The 18,600-nt window shown below is 35.4% G+C and overlaps 1 protein-coding gene across 1 annotated transcript in view; it reads left to right on the forward strand.

Moving 5' to 3' along the window:
• LOC6047737 (histone-lysine N-methyltransferase trithorax) overlaps positions 1-18,600 on the forward strand; it is a 113,994-nt gene that overhangs the window by 77,661 nt on the left and 17,733 nt on the right. The window contains exon 2 of the mRNA XM_038264934.1: positions 16,656-17,877. Within this exon, the coding sequence (XP_038120862.1) occupies positions 16,656-17,877 (1,222 nt within the window). The remainder of the gene's footprint in view (positions 1-16,655; positions 17,878-18,600) is intronic.

An 18,600-nucleotide genomic window follows, 5' to 3' on the forward strand; every position in this document is an offset into this window, starting at 1 on the left:
CTCGATTAACTTAATTTGGAGAGGTTTTCTGTTTCTTTGTGGAGAATATCATACCGCCGGAGAAATTATCAACCTAATCACCACCGTGGGTTTTGTTTCTTTGAAGATCCTTGCCGTATGAAAAGATGTGGAAACCACATGTCAATCATTCTCTTCAGAGTCCAGATTCACAATTATTATACCAAGAAAATTGCCAATGATGTTGCTTCTCTAGTTTGATTGCTTTTTGCCCTGAAGGCTCATATTAAGTTTCAGACAAATTTAATTCAGGTTTAATTTCTTTCTGGAATCGTACTGGTGAACATGTTCGAAATTATACTTGAAAGATTTTTTAAACGTAAAGATTCGATTTAGGATATTAAAAATGTATTTGAGAGTTTTTGTCTCTTCGTCTTCATTTGTATTTAAAAAAATTACACTGATATCCTAGGGAGCATCAAACCACGTGGCCACTTATTTGGAAATAATTTGTTCAAGAAAACAACTCCTCTGTTTGATAATTTCAGAATTTTTTTTTTATCAAAAAACGTCTAAAAATTTTCTCTCCACACTGCCAAAGCTACTCACCAGGGCACGGAATATTACCCAGTTCCCCACACACTCCGGTTTCCAAGTTCCAAGTTGTTGTCGTCGTTGCCCGTTTACCCTTTTTCGGAGGCAAAAGTGCCGGAGTTTCGAGCGCGAAACAACGACGATTCCCATCAATGACGACTCGACATCGACGACGTCCATGGGCAGAAGGAGGACCAGGGTGCGGCGGTGCATCACACGCAAAGGAGGCAAGGCCCTCCTCGTGCAGCAACGATTTATGCACATCTATATCTTGCAGTTTGCAGCAGCAATACAACCGAAGAACCGTCAAGTTGAGTGGTCCTCAACGAAAGGGGGTCTAGTTTTGACATTTAAACCTATTTTGGTCATAAAATCTGAAATGCAACAAAAATAAAGGTTTTTGACCGTCAAAAATGTAGAAAACTCCAAAGAAATGACCAAAATTGAGTCCATGACGAAAACAGGTGCATTTCCCCGCACCAAGAGCTTATGCTGCCAAGGTGCTACCGCTGCAATGCCTCAATGCTCGCAAGAGCGAGAGCGAGCCTCTCAAGCTGCCAATGTTTTTATATGTTGTTGATGTTTGCTGTCTGTGTGTGCATGTGCATAGAGGCAAAGCCGCCCCGTATTGATGCGTGTCGTCGTGATGTTGCTGTTGGTGGCGGCAAAGTCGGCAGTGTTTGCATGTGCATATCATGTTCTACCCTACAATACGTGCTTTGGCTTTAGCTTCTCGGGAGTTTTTTTTTTTGCGCATACCATTCACGAGAAAAGCTTGCCAAGAAAGAACCCTTTTGGGTCGAGAAAGTCAGAAATGCAAGGGGGGCTACCGTTTGGTAGCGCCGATTTAAACTGGGTAATTAATTAACTGAAATGTACACTTTGTGTGCGTGTGAGTGTATTTTTTTGCATGTTTCATACCTTGATTACGATTTGACTCCTGTTATTATATTTTGATGTTTATTCATTTGTTTACTGATAAGAATCTACGGAAACATAAAACATGCACACAGGCAGCACAATTTTTTCTATTAATTTAACAGAACAGAACATACTCTGCTCTTTTTATTTGCTTTTTTATTTTTTCCTAATCATCCGATATTTCTTTTTATTTTTGTATACAGTATAGTTTAAAAAAACACTCGTATGAGAAATATTTTGATAAAGGTATTTGTGATGACCCCTGGACAAATCTAGTACAAATTTATGTCGATAGGATTTGAGCATTTTACGTTTGAAAATTGGTGTCTTGTACATTATAAATAAAAAACAAATACATTTTATGTACAGTTCAGACTCGATTATCCGATATTTCGATTATCCGAAGTTCGACTATCCGAAGGTTTGTATGGGACTTCGGATAATCGAATCACGATTTTTTTCGTTTTTTTTTTCTTTTATTGTTTTAAACATCAAATTCGAGTTTTGCTACCCCATTTTAGTCAAATTTGAACAGTCGATTGCCGATTAAATATTAAAATGCATTTGTTAAATAACTTTAGCGTAGTTTATGACCCATAAGTTCATAAGTTCAATCACAAATTAGACAACGAATTTTTTTCGTGATTCGATTATCTGAAGTTTCGATCATCCGAAGTGATTTTTTTCCGAGGCCTTCGGATAACATAGTCTGGACTGTAGTTTGAATCCATTCCAAAATTTCTGTGTTTGGTATCTTGTTTGTATATTATAAAAATTGAAGTGTTTTAAAAATAATAGGCATTTTGTTAATTTTTTTAATTTGAAAAACTGTTCTTCATTAGAAATAATAGTTTTTTTTTCTTTAAAAAAAACCAGTAAAAATTTAAACCTGCGCTAATCTTCGTATCGACGATAACTAATAGTTTATCGATAACGGAGGAAGACAATTTTTTTGCGATAATTTTATCGTTTATCGCCAGAAAACTATGCTTAAAGTTCAGTCCGGTTCCATCATCCAACCCATCGTTGGTTAGGTTATCAAAAGCCCTTTCGATCGAGTCCAAAACATTGAATATCTGGCAACCCTGTCTCGAGATTTGGCCACTTACAGTATGTAAAAAAAAAGTATTTACACCCCTTGGGCACTACGCACATTTTGTGATGAAACATGTAAACAATTTAATGTTGACAGAAACCTAGTACTACGTTTTGTTCAGAAACTCATGCCGAACATTTTGCTACAAATAGCTCATGAAAAGATGTTTTCTATAAAAAGTTATATAACAAATACTATTACAAAAATCAAAAAAGGTGCAAAATAAGTCTGTACACCTTTCGAAAAATTAACATAAATAAAGTTATTTGTTGACAAATCACCATAAATCCAGTCTCCCAACTCCAAATAGGCATCCTTGACTGATTAAAAAAATAATTTGGTTTGAATATAAAGTTTACTAATTACTTAGTATAAAAGTTGATATAACTCTGGAAATTCTATATAAAACTTATCAAATCTTAATTTTGCAAACTTTCAATTTAACTAAATGTCAATATATTACCATAAAATTGCTAAATAAACATTCTGGAGTGGGTATATCACCGTTTCGGGGGTCTTTGTATCGATAGAATAGATTTTTCGTTGGAATTTCGTACCAACCCGGAATAACGTCGTCGGAAAATCCGCCGGCATCCGAACCGGTCCACAATTCACAAGTCAACCTATGTGGCATCGGAAAGGGCATAAAATTACCGATCTTTTGATACCCATACATCTAGGTTTTCTATAAAACCCACGTTTTTAAATACCTGGGCAAAAAGTAAGTTTGATCCACGAGAACAAAAATTACGAAATTCCATACATTTTTGGCAGATTGCTCAAACGAAACCATAACAACGTTTTTGCCTAGGTATTTAAAAACGTGGGTTTTATAGAAAACCTAGATGTCTGGGTATCAAAAGATCGGAAATTTTATGCCCTTTCCGATGCCACATAGGTTGACTTGTGAATTGTGAACCGGTTCGGATACCGGCGGATTTTCCGACGACGTAATTTCGGGTTGGTACGAAATTCCAACGAAAAATCTATTCTATCGATACAAAGACCCCCGAAACGGTGATATACCCACTCCAGAATGTTTATTTAGCAATTTTATGGTAATATATTGACATTTAGTTAAATTGAAAGTTTGCAAAATTAAGATTTGATAAGTTTTATATAGAATTTCCAGAGTTATATCAACTTTTATACTAAGTAATTAGTAAACTTTATATTCAAACCAAATTATTTTTTTAATCAGTCAAGGATGCCTATTTGGAGTTGGGAGACTGGATTTATGGTGATTTGTCAACAAATAACTTTATTTATGTTAATTTTTCGAAAGGTGTACAGACTTATTTTGCACCTTTTTTGATTTTTGTAATAGTATTTGTTATATAACTTTTTATAGAAAACATCTTTTCATGAGCTATTTGTAGCAAAATGTTCGGCATGAGTTTCTGAACAAAACGTAGTACTAGGTTTCTGTCAACATTAAATTGTTTACATGTTTCATCACAAAATGTGCGTAGTGCCCAAGGGGTGTAAATACTTTTTTTACATACTGTAAGTGGCCAAATCTCGAGACAGGGTTGCCAGATATTCAATGTTTTGGACTCGATCGAAAGGGCTTTTGATAACCTAACCAACGATGGGTTGGATGATGGAACCGGACTGAACTTTAAGCATAGTTTTCTGGCGATAAACGATAAAATTATCGCAAAAAAATTGTCTTCCTCCGTTATCGATAAACTATTAGTTATCGTCGTGTAATAGTATTTGTTATATAACTTTTTATAGAAAACATCTTTTCATGAGCTATTTGTAGCAAAATGTTCGGCATAAGCTTCTGAACAAAACGTAGTACTAGGTTTCTGTCAAACTTTAAATTGTAGCATGTTTCATCATAAACTGTGCATAGTGCCCATGGGGTGTAAATACTTTTTTTACATACTGTAAGTGATATTGATGTACTTTTTGGATGCCGGATCTCACTTAAATGTATGTAAACTATGTCCGGATCCACCATCCGACCCATCGTTGGTTAGGTTATCAAAAAACCTTTCCAACGAGCCTAAAACATTGAAAATCTGGCAACCCTGTCTCGAGATATGGTCCCTTAAGTGACATTTATGTACTTTTTTAAAGCTGGATCTCATTTAAATGTATGTAAACTATGTCCGGATCCACCATCCGACACATCGTTGAATAGGTTTTTAAAAAAACCTTTCCAACGAGTTCAAAACATTGAAGATCTGGCAACCCTGTCTCGAGGTATGGCCACTTAAGTGATATTTATGTCCTTTTTTATTGCGGATCTAAAAAACTAGATGAAATTTTTGTACAATTCCATCATATCAGCCATTGTTGGTAATAAGTGAGGAAGGCTCCAACCACATAGGTGGATTAAGTTAGTTTTTTATCCTACGACTAAAAAATTGCTTATTATGTTTTTAGCTAAAAATCAAATCATTTGATACATATCGGAAAATTATTTACTTAAGGTTCAGTAAATAGTTGTCAGAGTTCTGTAGTAAAGAATCCTGGTTTGAAAAAAAAAAAATAGATTTTGTTAATATGGTTGATCTGGTGTGTCATTATGGCCAATTTTATTTCAAAGATTTAAACTGTTATCAAATGAAAAAAAAAAACGATAAAAACAAGTTAACTTAGGAATACAAACTTAATTCATACAAAAAATTTAATTCCAAAATTAAAATATATTTTTTAGTTTTGTTTAACTACCTAAAATTATTTCATTGTTTAGTTATTCATAAATTCCGGTACTCACGTGGTTTATGGATGATCCCTCAAACAAAATGTCAATGAAACAAAAAAAAGAATATTTTTCAAGTATTTTTTAACAAAGATAAATTTGACTCACCGAAATGACAACTTTATGAAAGAACTCTTTTTTCAATTAAAATTCGCAGAACAAATTCACTTGTCGAATTTACAGATAAAATTTAAATTGTAATACCACTGTTTTGTTTTTTTAATTTTTAATTTTACTTTCAAGTTAAGTTTGATTGAAAATTACAAGTTAATATTATATAGATTATATTTTCCTCTTTTTTCAATTATAAAAAATCCATCCATTCTCAGAACAGGATTGGTTTTTTAAGGCAAAATACTTCGATTTTTTATGTGTATTAAAAATTAGTGATGTTTTCTAATTGAAAAGTACCCAAATTAACCCCACTTCATTGCTTCTTTTTTTCCATTCTTTCAGCCACACGCAAACGCTCACATTCGCATCCTAACTCTTGAAAAAAAAGAACTATTCATTACAGCACACTAACGCCTCGCCCTGTATGTGTGCAACCGCATGCACTTTTCGACACTGCACTTTGTGCATGCTGTTCATGTGCGCGCAATTTTTGAAGAGTGGAGAGGGTTTGGTTCTGAAAGAATGCAGTACTTGACCATAAATGGTTATCACGTGATTGCTTTATTTCAGGTTTTTTTTTGCCTTCATTTTTTTGGGAAGGGAACCTGGCGCGCAAACATGGCCGCACGCAGTAACATATCCTGGGAGTTCTTTCGTTCTTTCCTCGGTATGTCTTATAGTGGATCATCCTTAAACAACGTTGCAACTCTAATTATCAAGAGTTTGTAGACTGTTCAGGATAATTATCATACAGGAAAATGTGTTTCGGAAAAAAAAGTTCCGCAATTTAAGGACGACCCCTGCATTCCAAAGACACACACGTTGGTCAGTGGTGGCCTCTTCCTTCAACAACCCCACAGGTCCTCGTGTGGTATGACATTTTATGATGAATTGAAGCCTTGCAGGTTGCAACGGGTTTGGTCCCGGCAATTTGATGCACATGGTTCTCTTCTGTGTTAATTACAGGCACTCCTCTCACTCAATAGAAGCATACCGTCCGGCAGAAGTGAGTGTTGGAAACCCGAAACGGAGGAGAGGGGGACAAGTGTTGACTTGTAAAGTACGGTTCTTGGGGTGTGTGTCTTATACGGATGATGGGAATACGACCCCCGGTTGGTTGTCGAAACCGCAAATTTTGGGTACTGAACCGTAGAGGGGGGAAATTGTAATTATTTCGATATTACCAGTGCCGGTGGTGTTTTCAATTACAAGCCTGGCCTTTTGCGGTTGCATAATTATGTAATTCCGCTCATCAAACTGATTGTAAACATTTGGCAGAAACGATTATGCAGTTTTTTTTTCAAAAGGGAAAAGAACATGACCAGGAACAGCTAAAATTCATTCAAAAGTTACGACATGGCAGTTAATTTTCGTTCTCGAGCATTCTAGTTGAGTTGTTTTTCTGTGGTTTTGTATAGCAAGTGTATCATTAGCCGGGGGCCATTCACGAAGTCAAACATCGGGAATCTCTTCCTCAATAATTAAATTATCGTTCGCTTCCGTTTAGTCGAAAAACAACTCCAGGGCATTCCAGTTAGCAATTCGCAGCCAGTACTTTTTGAATACTGAACTCGAACTTTTGGTCAACATTTTGAAAGCAATTTTAAAAAAGCAAATAAATTCATAAATTGTAAACGCAACAGAGCAATTATATTGTTATGATGCAAATTTACTCAGTTAAGTTTCAATAAAGAGGCAATAAAGAGTAGGGTTGTTATCATCATGTTTATTTTATTTATTTATTTTTTCGTTCAAATTGTGATAACTTTACATTATTATTTTTTAAATTTAATTCTAAGCTTAAATCAAGATTCCAAATTTGTTGCTTGTTTTCTTTATATATTCATTCAAATAGTCAAGCATTGTCAAAAAATTAATTTAAGAAAGGAATTTCTGTATACGAGTTTAAAAATGAAGATTTCCTGAACATCTTATCATTTTTCCGACATTTTTGTTCTTTGGCAAACTTAATATGCAATGCTTATGTATTTCGTTAATATTAAATAAACTGTGCTTTTTGCATTTGCAAATAGATTTTATTATCTGTTATTTTACTTCTGCATTTTTTTTTCCGGAAATTTGATGCATCTAAAATAAAATTAGAGATGTATTATATTTTCTAAGCTTCATTTAATAAGCTTTTTTTGTTGTTTTTTTCAACTGATGGTTACTTGCCAATTTATTCAGTAAAATTTTTATTTTCCATATTTTTCTTAAAAATCTAGATAGAAGTTCAAAAAATTTTATTGCTAAAAATAAAATCAACCAAGGAGTTGATGGTAAACGCGTACGATTGATCGAACGATAAGGACTTTAATTTATAACACTTATTTTTGCATTTTTTTAAATTAAATCAATCACTGAGGCTTTTAACCAATTTTGATTCCACAGATCGGAAAAAGACGTATAATTTAAATGAAAAAATAGGTTCATGCAGAAATTCCCCACGAAAACAGCATGATTCGAAAAAAAAAGTTCTCCGATCGGGCTCAAAACTTTTCTGGGGGTTCCTTGTCCGAAACAATTAGACCCGTATTTTTTGTTTGGCCATTAGGGTGACCTACGCCGTGTTAGGGTGGTCCGAAAAATGGCAATTTTAGTCGATTTTCGCAAAAACCACTTTTTTCAAAAAATCATATCTCCGTGCCATTTCATCCGATTTTAGCTGTCTTGGTCGCAAAAGATAGGTGATTAGTTTGGCTATTTGTGAAAAATAGTAGTTCCAAAAATCTAGCTAAATATTTGAAAAGGTCGTATGAAAACTTAAAATGCTGTTTTGAAGGTCTCGGGACCAAATAGCCTATGTCTGAAAATATTTTTATCAGATTAATCGGAAAGTTTTACATGACATTTCAAAAAATGGTGAAGTTATGTTTTTAATACTCTGAGATACGATTTTTTTTAAATAAAAACTGGGTTTTTCGACGCGCCACGCACAAAAATGGGCAAATGACGAAAACGGGAAAAATCGACTTTTTTCACTAAAACTGCGATAACTTGAAAATTTCAGCGATGACCTATACATGTTAGGGTACCAAAATTTTCGTAATTATTTCGGACAAGGAACCCCCGGAAAAATTTTGAGCCCGATCGGGGAACTTTTTTTTTTGAATCATGCTGTTTTCGTGGGGAATTGCTGCATGAATTCATTGGTGTTTTGTAAATTTTTGATGGCAACATAACTGTAATAATTTTCAAAGCATTTTTTGATATTTTTAAATTTAAAAAAAAAATATTTTAAAAAAATGCCCTGCGATATTCCCTCGATTTCGTCCAGGGCCGAGAGGCAAAAACTTTGAATAAAATTCTCCTGTTTTTTATGTAAAAAATGTTTCGTTTAAATTTTATGTATAATTTTACTAAGCAAAGATTTTCAAAACGTTAAATTAAAAGAACATTATTCTGTCCCTTTTCAAAAGTTAGACTAGTTTTTAGAATATTGTAAATTTCACGGCAGGTTCGTTTTTTAGGCAGCAAAATTCGAGCCAATATTTGCAGAGATATCGAAATGAAGGCACAAAAACTCATACGGGACACATTATCAGAATTTACAAAATGTTTTTCGATTGCGATTTTTTAGTTAAATAATAAAGTTGAAATTTTTATTTACGAAGATTCCTTAAACAATTCTATAAAATTATTAGCATTATGTCTTTTTGTCCGTTTGGAGCGTATTAAATTATGTCAAAAATTGAAAAAGATATATAAATTTTGAGAAGGCACCAAATCAATTAGCAAATTCTTGAAATACATTTCAAGTTTGCTAAATAAATTTAGTTTGGAACTTTCAAGTTAAAACATGATTGAATTGTTTATAATTTCATTTAAGATTTGGTTAACAAAAGTTCGCTAAAAGAAAAATATTTGCAAAACAAAGTTTTTACGATGAATTTACAAAGCCGTTCCTTAACAGGGTGAATTTAATTTTTAATCGCTGAACTCCATTGTCATTCAATTTTAGTTTTCTTAAAAGCATTTAATAGAACAACATTTCTTTTTCATTTATTTGACTAACGACTCCTATTTTTCAAATTTTAACAAGAGTCTTGTGTTTTTGCTATTAAAAATTGAATTGAAGTTGCTATTAAATATTGTTAAACATTGTAAAAAAACAAGTAAAATCAAAAGCTATGAAAAACATTAAATAAATAGAGCCTAGATAATTGTTTTAAGATGAAAAATAAGCCCTAGGCTATCAGCACATACATAAAAATACTTTACATTAAAAATTAAAATAATACAGCAACCCTCCGGCAGTCGCGTACTTGTACTTTGTACACAGTTTATAAGGACACTTGTAAGAAAGGCGAAAGCACGCGACTTCTCGGAGGTTTAAAACCTGTACGTAACTTTAAAAATAATATTGTCAAAACGCAAAAAAAGGTATGATAAAGAGTTTATGCATTTGGATGTGGGATGAAGTCAAAATGATGCATTGATATACTTTAAATTTTAAATGAGATTTTCGTTCTAAAAATTTGCATTCACTTTGTCTCGAACCCAAAAATGAATCACAGATATTCAAATCCAAACTATATCGAAACGCTTTCAGCGAAGACCTGCAAAGTGTTAAGTAGGTCCAATTTAAAAACGTCGTGCCCGCGACGAGATCGTGTGCATTAATTGTCTCGAATTAAACCACTGAATTTAATCAGCGCTTCTGAATCCGCCAATTTATTTTGGAATGTTTCCTTCGGCCCTTCCGAACAAAAAAAAGAGACAGCCATTAGCAGCAGCTCGTTAAATCCGCTTTCAAAGTTCACACCTACGTTTTGTTTGCAATTTTAAACGATTTGACCCAAACTTAACACCATCTCTGGCCCCAAAGTTTTAATGATGTGCTCTCCCATGGGTCAGGCCGTTCGGGGCAGCTGCCATTCAATATAATGGATGCAAGCCAGATCAAAGTGATAATTTTATTTTCTGCGCAGTTTTTCGTTTTTTTTTATTTGCATTTTTTTTCAAATGTGTCGTCAGCGCATCTGCGCTAGAACGTGTGCAGTAAGTAAAGTAAAAAATTAAGCCCCAAAATAAAAAAAAAACCTAAAAGAAATCGATCGCGCCAGAGGTGACTCGTTACTCCACAAAGAGAGTTAATTTCGCAGAACGGTGTCGTCGTTCCAGCTGCAAACACCACGGGTTCGCGTCCCGGCTGGAAACGTGAAAAGTGAGCAAAAGAAGGGTAATTAAGATTATGATTTTTCTTTAGCGTCCTCCCCTCATCCCCCCCTCGTCTCAAACTCGCTGGTTGACTGTTTGTGTCGTCGCTGTGTACACTAATTAAAAATGCAGCATTAAATAAAAATGCGCCCATTTTGCCTTAGAATGGGACTAAAGAGCGAGGGAAGGAAAAAAAAAACAGCAAAAAAATAATATGGTAGGCCGAAAGGTACGAAACGGCCAGAACTAGCACATGCACCTCTCCACGCTCACTCCACTGCAAGCTGCATAAAGGGTACATTTCACTTAACGATGGCGACGATTTCCCTTCAGAACCCTGCGTGACGGCAGGCGGTTCCATTCCAACTTTGGATGTTTTGAAGGCTTTTTTTTTCTTTTCTTTTCATGTGGAGAAAGTCTAGAATTTTTGTGTGTGTTTATTGCTTTAAATTTTACAAAGCTTTTTTTAATTACAATTTATCACTTGAATTTTTATTTTAAATTATTTTCTACCAAGTTCCATCGATTTCACCGATTAACTTATTCTGCAATTTCTCCAATTTATTATGTATTTATTGGATGTAAAACAAAAGGTCGATAGACATATGGTTGAAAGGAAAGGCCAAAGGTCGAAAGACATAAGGTCAAAAGGGAAAAAGGTCGATAGTGTACAAAAGGGCAATGGATTATTTTTAAAGTTAATTCATTCTTGTTTTGTGAGTTCCATCATTTTAGCTGTTTTTTCCAATTTTCTAAATATGAACAGTTCTACGAGAAAAAGAATTTACTTGAACATATTTCAAAGTACCGTAAACCGGGGTGACATTGATATGTTGAAGATTTTTTATGCAAATTGGAGAATACAAATTAAAAACAAAGGAAATGGTATAAAACCGTAGTGAGCTTGGTAGAGAAGTGTTCAAAAAACCTCAAGAAATTATTTGTAACAAAATTTAAAAAGTCTCAAGTTTAGTTTACTATAGTTAGGAAAACATTGTTAAAAAGGAATATTTGATCACTCTTAATGTGTAATTTTTTTCTCAATGAAAATTAGTTCGAAACGGAAAATGGACTGCATTATCGAATTCATTGAACAGTATTAAACTTAAATCAGTTAAATTCAGTTTCCAAACATATTTCAGATTTTTAAGGCATTTTTAATAGAACATGAAAATTCATAAGGGATCATTTATAAGGGAGGACCAAATCCGGACTTCATCGGGGCTACCTCCCGAAATCAAAGATTGACTCACCACATTCCAAATTGGAATTCCTGTGGAAGGCGCAATAACTATCCAATTCTTACCAATTCTCGGAACTAAGTTCTTCATTAAGGAGGAAACCCGGATTTGCACCACCCTAATAAACATTTTGTTTTCCTTTTCTACTAAGAAACTTGTTCTACTTAAAATGCCCTAAAAATCTAAAGATATCTGATCAAAGATTGTTTTTGAAGCTATTTTTGTATGAAAAAAAACAATTTTGAATGAATTCTAATAAAATTTGAAACTGTTTATTTACTTTACCTTTAATTTATACACATTTAAAAAAACGTTTATAAACTTTTTCAGAATAAACATTGGAAGTAACTTTACTCATAGTCAATTTGACGTTTTCAATGCTATTTGCACACTTTTAGGGCGAAATTTGCAAGAAACACGGTGATGGTCAAAGTCACCCCGGTTATCTAAATAACAATTATTCAACGACAGCGACACAATTCAAAAAAACTTTCTTGAAATGACGTACATGAACATTGCGTGGCCTACCCTCGTACATGTTTTTAAATTAGAAATCTTGAGACAAGTCTTACAGTTTGAATAATATTTGAAAATTAAATTGAATTCCTGTCAATGTTAATGTTCTTTTAATATAGTTTATTCTTGTTTTTTTTATATTTGTGTGAGATTTTTGTTCTTCCAAGTGCAGTTTATATTTTTTTTTTAGAAATAGTCAGAATTCAAACATATTTCTAAGTTTTTTGTCTTCATTTCTATAGTATTTTTGTGAGTTTCTAGAGTGCATAATTGGCAAAAGGAGCGCGTGGTCGTAAAAAATATTCGGAGTGAAAAGATTTTTTGTGGTTTTCAAAGCCCTACCTATATCATCGTTGATCGGAAGGCAGACGTCGGGTGGATTGTGTTTAAATTTATCGATTAAGGTTTTATTTTTTTGCGGTGAAAAAGCCATTTCTATATAATGATCGAAAGACGCAAGACGCGTTTATAGTAGGGCAAAATAACTGTGTGTGAGTGATTTTGTGTGTTAACCAGAAAGACCTTCCCATAGCATCGTTGCTCGGAAGGCTCGCCGACGGGTCTGTTATGAAAGTCCTCCCCATAGCGTCGTAGCTCGGGAGGCATCGAAAAGCCAATACCTTATCCTACTAACCCAAAAAAATATTAATCACGTGATGCTTGAAGGAGATGCTGTGGATTCAACGGTCTCAAGCGGTATCAACAAGTATATAGCGAAAAACTATGCAACTTAAACTATCGGACTAACATTCCTCCCTTTCGTTAAACTGCAGGCTTCTTGGGAGGGCGCCGGTATTGACTAATAAAGTAGATTCATTGTTTAACTTCAGCTGATCTGTAAATAACGGAGTAGCAGCTCATTGCCAGTCAATCATGCTCATGCTCATGCTCATGCTCATGCTTCATTTCTATAGTATTTTTGTTAGTTTCTATTCTTTCTAAATAATCAATTCTTGTTTAAATTATATTTTTGTGATTTTATATATAGCGGAATTAAAAGGAACAACTCGTCTCTTTGTATTCAGAATTTATCGAATTTTCATATATTAACAGTTCTTTAAATATTTGGCAAGATTTTTTTAAAGTTAGGCATGTTCATCATTTTTTTTCTTAATAATTCTTGTGCTTATTTTTTTGTGTGCTAATTTACAAAAAAAAATAAGATGCCTAAGGGCATCTCCACCGCAGGGACCTAATTGCGTTGCAAAGCTAATTTGGCACACGCGTCAAGCCCACCGCGGTACTTGTGCGAGAGCTAATTTAGGTTCGAGTTCATCCGTGTTCATCCGAATCTAAACAAAACTCAGGTTAGCTCCGGGATCTACCGGGAGCAAATCGTCTGACGGATGGTTTTTTCAAGCAAAACAATGTAATTAGGCCAATGTGAGTTTGTAAACAAAGAGTTTATCCACGTCAGTAAATGTTTACATTAGGAGTGATGATTGATTTTTCGATTTCAATTCTTCGAGTTTGGATACTGCAAGTTTACGCATGAAAAATGACTTTTGGCCACCTTTTGGCAATCTGGGGTGATGCAGTTTAGTTTTTGAGGTCAGATTGAGGCTGTGTTTGATTAATTTGGGTTAACGCATTGTCGATCAACTGCTGGACATGCAAGAGACAAGTCATTTGTATTGAATAAAAAGCAAAATTCAAGCAAAACATTTTAAATAAGCCAATACGGATTCGAAAACATGCAATCCTGATCTTGAATTCTTAAATTCTTAAACTCTTAAACTCTTAAATTCTTAAATTCTTATTTTTTCAAATTTTTAAATTCTTAATTTCTTAAATTTTCAAATTCCATTTTACAAATTTCATTTTTTTTGTATTTTTGATAAAAATAGTGTTTTTTTTCGTAAATTTTTATTTTCGAATTTCTAAATTTCAGAGTTTTAAGCTTTTGGAATTTCGACTTGTAATTTCTATTTAATTTTTTTTATAAAGTGTTTTTTTTTTATTGAAATTATTATTCAATTCTGCATATTATTAATTTTGAATTTCCAAATTTAAGATTTTTTTTATTGAGTTGACTGAAAAACTAGATATTTGTATGATAATTGTCAAGTTTTTTTTCACTCTGGTTTACTTCATTTCGATCCCGTCCGTGTGGATCAATTGGACAGCGCACAGGACTCACAATCCAGAGGTTGCTGGTTGGTACTAGCAATAGTGGCCGACATGTCTGCCGACAGCTATAAAGACAACTTCTATTTTTACTCCATTTCGACCATAAAACTGTATCTGTCCTTTTAATTTCAAAATTCTGCATTTTGAGATTCGGCGGGGATTTTCAATATTATTATATCGTATACCAGATTATCAATACGTTTGTGATTTTCAGTCGCATTCAAAAAGGAATATTCCAATTCTTCGATTCATATTGCAAACAAGCACCGTGCGAAGAAACGTCAAATCGGTTAAGTTATTTTATAAATTTTGAATATTCGTGTTTAAATTTTTTGTGATGGTTTGCTTATATTAAACATGTGTAGCTGATTATTTTTTATTTAAAAAATACCAAAATAAATAGAAATTCCACAATTTTTCAATTTAATAAAGTCGTTTTGAACCAAATAACTCATTTCTTTAATATTTATTAAAATTTGATCATCAAAATAAATGCATCTTCAATCAAAACGAATGCAAATAATTCTAAAAATCGCTGAAAAAATTAGCCACCGGCAGCTCGGGGACTTCTCGAGCACCTATCTTGGCTACTCGACGGATCCCCGATGAACTTTTTCTTCGCTGAATGAATTCGAAGGCTAATTTAGCTTTAGTTTTGCTACCCGCGGTGCGAATGTTGGGGTGCAAACATGTCGGGAGCAAATCGGATGAACGCTTTTAAAAATTTGAAAATGATATTTTAAAGATGTAAGCAAACAATTAGGACATATAATGCAATTGGAAGCATGTTCTATCTTACTAGAACATAGTTTCATTGATTTTGGTCAACAAAACGGCTAAAATTGGAAAATGAATAAATTAGATCCCCGCGGTGGGCTTGATTCAGTAGCCAAATTAGCTCTCAGCGGTGCGGAAACGTGTATTAGCTACGGAGCAAAGCTAAAACTGGGGATCCAACCGATAGGTTTGCCACGCAATTAGATCTCTGCGGTGGAGATGCCCTAATACATTGTTTTTTTGCAATTCCGTCGTTTAACTACAGACTTTTCCTTTCAATCTTGAACGACGAAATAGCCTACTTTTCTGTACCAAAAATAACAGAATCGAATAGCAACACTTTTTAAAATAAATGCTGAAAAGTTCAACTTTTCAGCACTAAAATGGGTGCTGAAAAGTTGAACTATTTAGCACTTGTATCGAAAAATAATACTTTTCAACATTTTTTGATTCAAACGATTTATTGACAAAATACATGAAAATTTGACTTATAATTTCACTCAATGGGTGTTTTTTTCATAACTTATTTTTATTAGGTCCTTTTAGAATGGGTGCTTTTCTGAAATGCAAAAAATGTTGTATGGAACTAGTTGCATAACTTCATTTTTTCAGCACTCTTTTCAAAACCTGATTTTTTTTTTCAGCACTCGTCGAACCTCGTTGGATAAATGTACGACACGTGCTGAAAAATCTTCTTTTTGCAACTTGTTGCATAAAAGGCTTTTTGTGAACTTTTCCATTGTTTTAAACAAGCCTGTTTGCAGCAATGTCCGTTATTCATTTTCATGTTGAGTTAAAGATGCAGTTTGGCTCTGAATCATGTGCCCTTTCAGAAAAAAAACCAAAAATATACATTCAGATCAGTCAGAAATCCTTTGCCACAAGTGAGTGTCAATATGAATGTTGGTATTCATGACTATATGAAACAAATTTCGGTCAAATGTTCAGAATAACCAGACACTCAAAACTCATCTGTAATTTTTCCCAAATATCCTTTGTAAGAATTGCAACGAACATCAAAGTCTAATAAGTGAATTAGTTAATGACGTTTTGCATTCTTTAGCTTCGGCGCCGCAAGAACTGCTGCACGCACGATGTATGTAAATATCACTCAATCCTCACACAGTTCGTACCGCCAAAGGGGATGAATGGAGGGTGGCGTCGCTGCAGCACGATAAATGTGTGGAAAGCAGCCGTAAACAAAGGGGTAATTGAGGTGGGTCCCAGAATAGGACCAGGCCAGGGGTGCCAACGCGCTCAAGACGCACTAGAATGTTTACGGAGCCGTGCGTTTTCGCTCCCATGCGCGTTCCAGAGTGGGGGAAGCTTAAGGGCCCGCGAAAGCAAGGGATTTGAAAGTGAATGCCAGTTAAACCTTAAGCTATGACGGAATTGTGAACTAATCAGCAACCTTTCTTTCTTCCCTTTCCAGCACGCCGACGACGACTCGGACAACAGTGACGACGACGAGGAAGACGAGGAAGATGAATCATCGTCGGGTTACAGCGACGAGGATAACGATGAAGTGGCGGACCTCGCGGCGAGTCAACCTTCAACCGGTGAAGCGAAAGACGAACATGGTGACGAATGTCCTGCCGTAAGCCCGGCAACCGTGGCTGACAGCAAACCACAAGAAAAGCCATCCACGACCGGAAATAGCTTCGAGATGAAACCATCGTCGCTGTCGGCCGTGGCCGGTGCCGTGAGTAGTCAGTCTGGGGCGGAGTCAGTCGTGTCGCAGTCTTCTCCGGCAACCATGGCAGAAGGGTCCAAGTCGACCTCCGGTGAACAGCCCAGTGAGGGAGCAGCCCAGACTAGCGAGGCACCTCCCAAGCCCAAGAAAAAGTCGGTCACCTTCCACAGCACGCTGGAGACGACCGACGAGAATGTGGTCAAGAAGGTGTACAATCCGGCCAGCCAACCGTTGACGCCGATCATCAAGCGCGAATGTCTGGCCCATCCCATCCGCCTGACCAAGAGCTACAACCGCAAGATGAAAAAGCGCAAACAGCGACTGGCCATGCTCGCGGTGGCCTCCAAACCCGAATGCATCGTACGACCCTCCCGCCTAACCGAGGTCATCCTAAAATCCAGCAAACTGGACGACGCAACCCCGCCCCCAACGACGTCGCTAGTCGCACCGTCCGCCTTTAGCGATCCCCTGGCCATCACCTCAGAAACCCCGGACGCCACCGCGTCCAGCTCGTCGGGCGAGGAACGCAACCTCGAAAGTGGCGGAACCCAGTTCGGGGACAAGCGCTTTATTCTGCCCAAGCGAAGTGCCCATTCTAGTCGGGTGATCAAACCCAACAAACGCTTCCTGGACGAGTTCGAGCTGGAGATCAAGAAGAAGAACAAGAATCTCGCCGCGGCACAAGCAGCGGCTGCAGCGGCGGCGTCGGCGTCCACGTCCACGGCAGCTGACGTTGCGGTTGGATCGGCAGCCGGTAATGGCAGTGGCAGTAGTGCGACGATGGGGGATGGTTTTGGTGATAAGCTGTTTAAAAGTGATGTGATGAGCTCGAAAAGTGATGAAGATAGTGACAGGAAGGAAGGGGAAAGTGGGGAGGGAGAAGAAGGGAAAAAGAAGAAGGAAAAGATTAAAAAGGATAGCGAGGAGCAGAGCAGACGGATCGGGAAGTTGGGTGAGAAAGGTATGTGAAAAAAAACATCCTGGAAAAAAACGACAGATAACCAAACAAATATCAATTCAAAATACTACGAAAAATTCAAATTTTGTGAAAAAAAAACATGAGCTTCAAAATATTTTTTTGTTTTCAAAGCTTTTTTTTTAATTTTCAAACGATGCTGTTTTGGGTCCTTTAAACCATTTTTCCAGAGATGGAATATAGACCATAAATCATAAATGATTGCAATCTTCTGTCAATAGGACTGGTCGTTAATCTATAATATTTGCTTATGAGTTGAAGCTTGATTCGACTAGACTAGACTAGACGACTAGACTTTAAAAGACTTTTCGAGTAGGCTAAAATAAATGTGAGAAGGTACTTTTTAAGAATAACGAAGACTTCACAATATTAGCCTGTGATAACAAAATTAAAAAAAAAATGTGTATTTTGAAAACATGCTACAATATCGCAGTTTTATACAAAGTTACAGATATTGATGAGAGTGCACTTTAAACAATTTGATTTATTTTAATAAAATTATGCAAAATAATTTGTCAATATCAATATTTATTTGCCAGGGTTGCCATGTATTGAAAAAAACATATTTTTAGAAACATCCTAAATAAAGTCAGTTTAATATTATTTTCAGATATCAGTTTAAATGTTAAATCGAAAAGCACGTATTGTATTTTTTTTTTCTACATCAAAATAACAATGTTAGTTGTAGTCCATAAACAACGTAAACAC

This window comes from Culex quinquefasciatus, chromosome 3 (genome assembly GCF_015732765.1).
Source record: "Culex quinquefasciatus strain JHB chromosome 3, VPISU_Cqui_1.0_pri_paternal, whole genome shotgun sequence".
In the NCBI taxonomy this organism is placed as follows: Eukaryota; Metazoa; Arthropoda; class Insecta; order Diptera; family Culicidae; genus Culex; species Culex quinquefasciatus.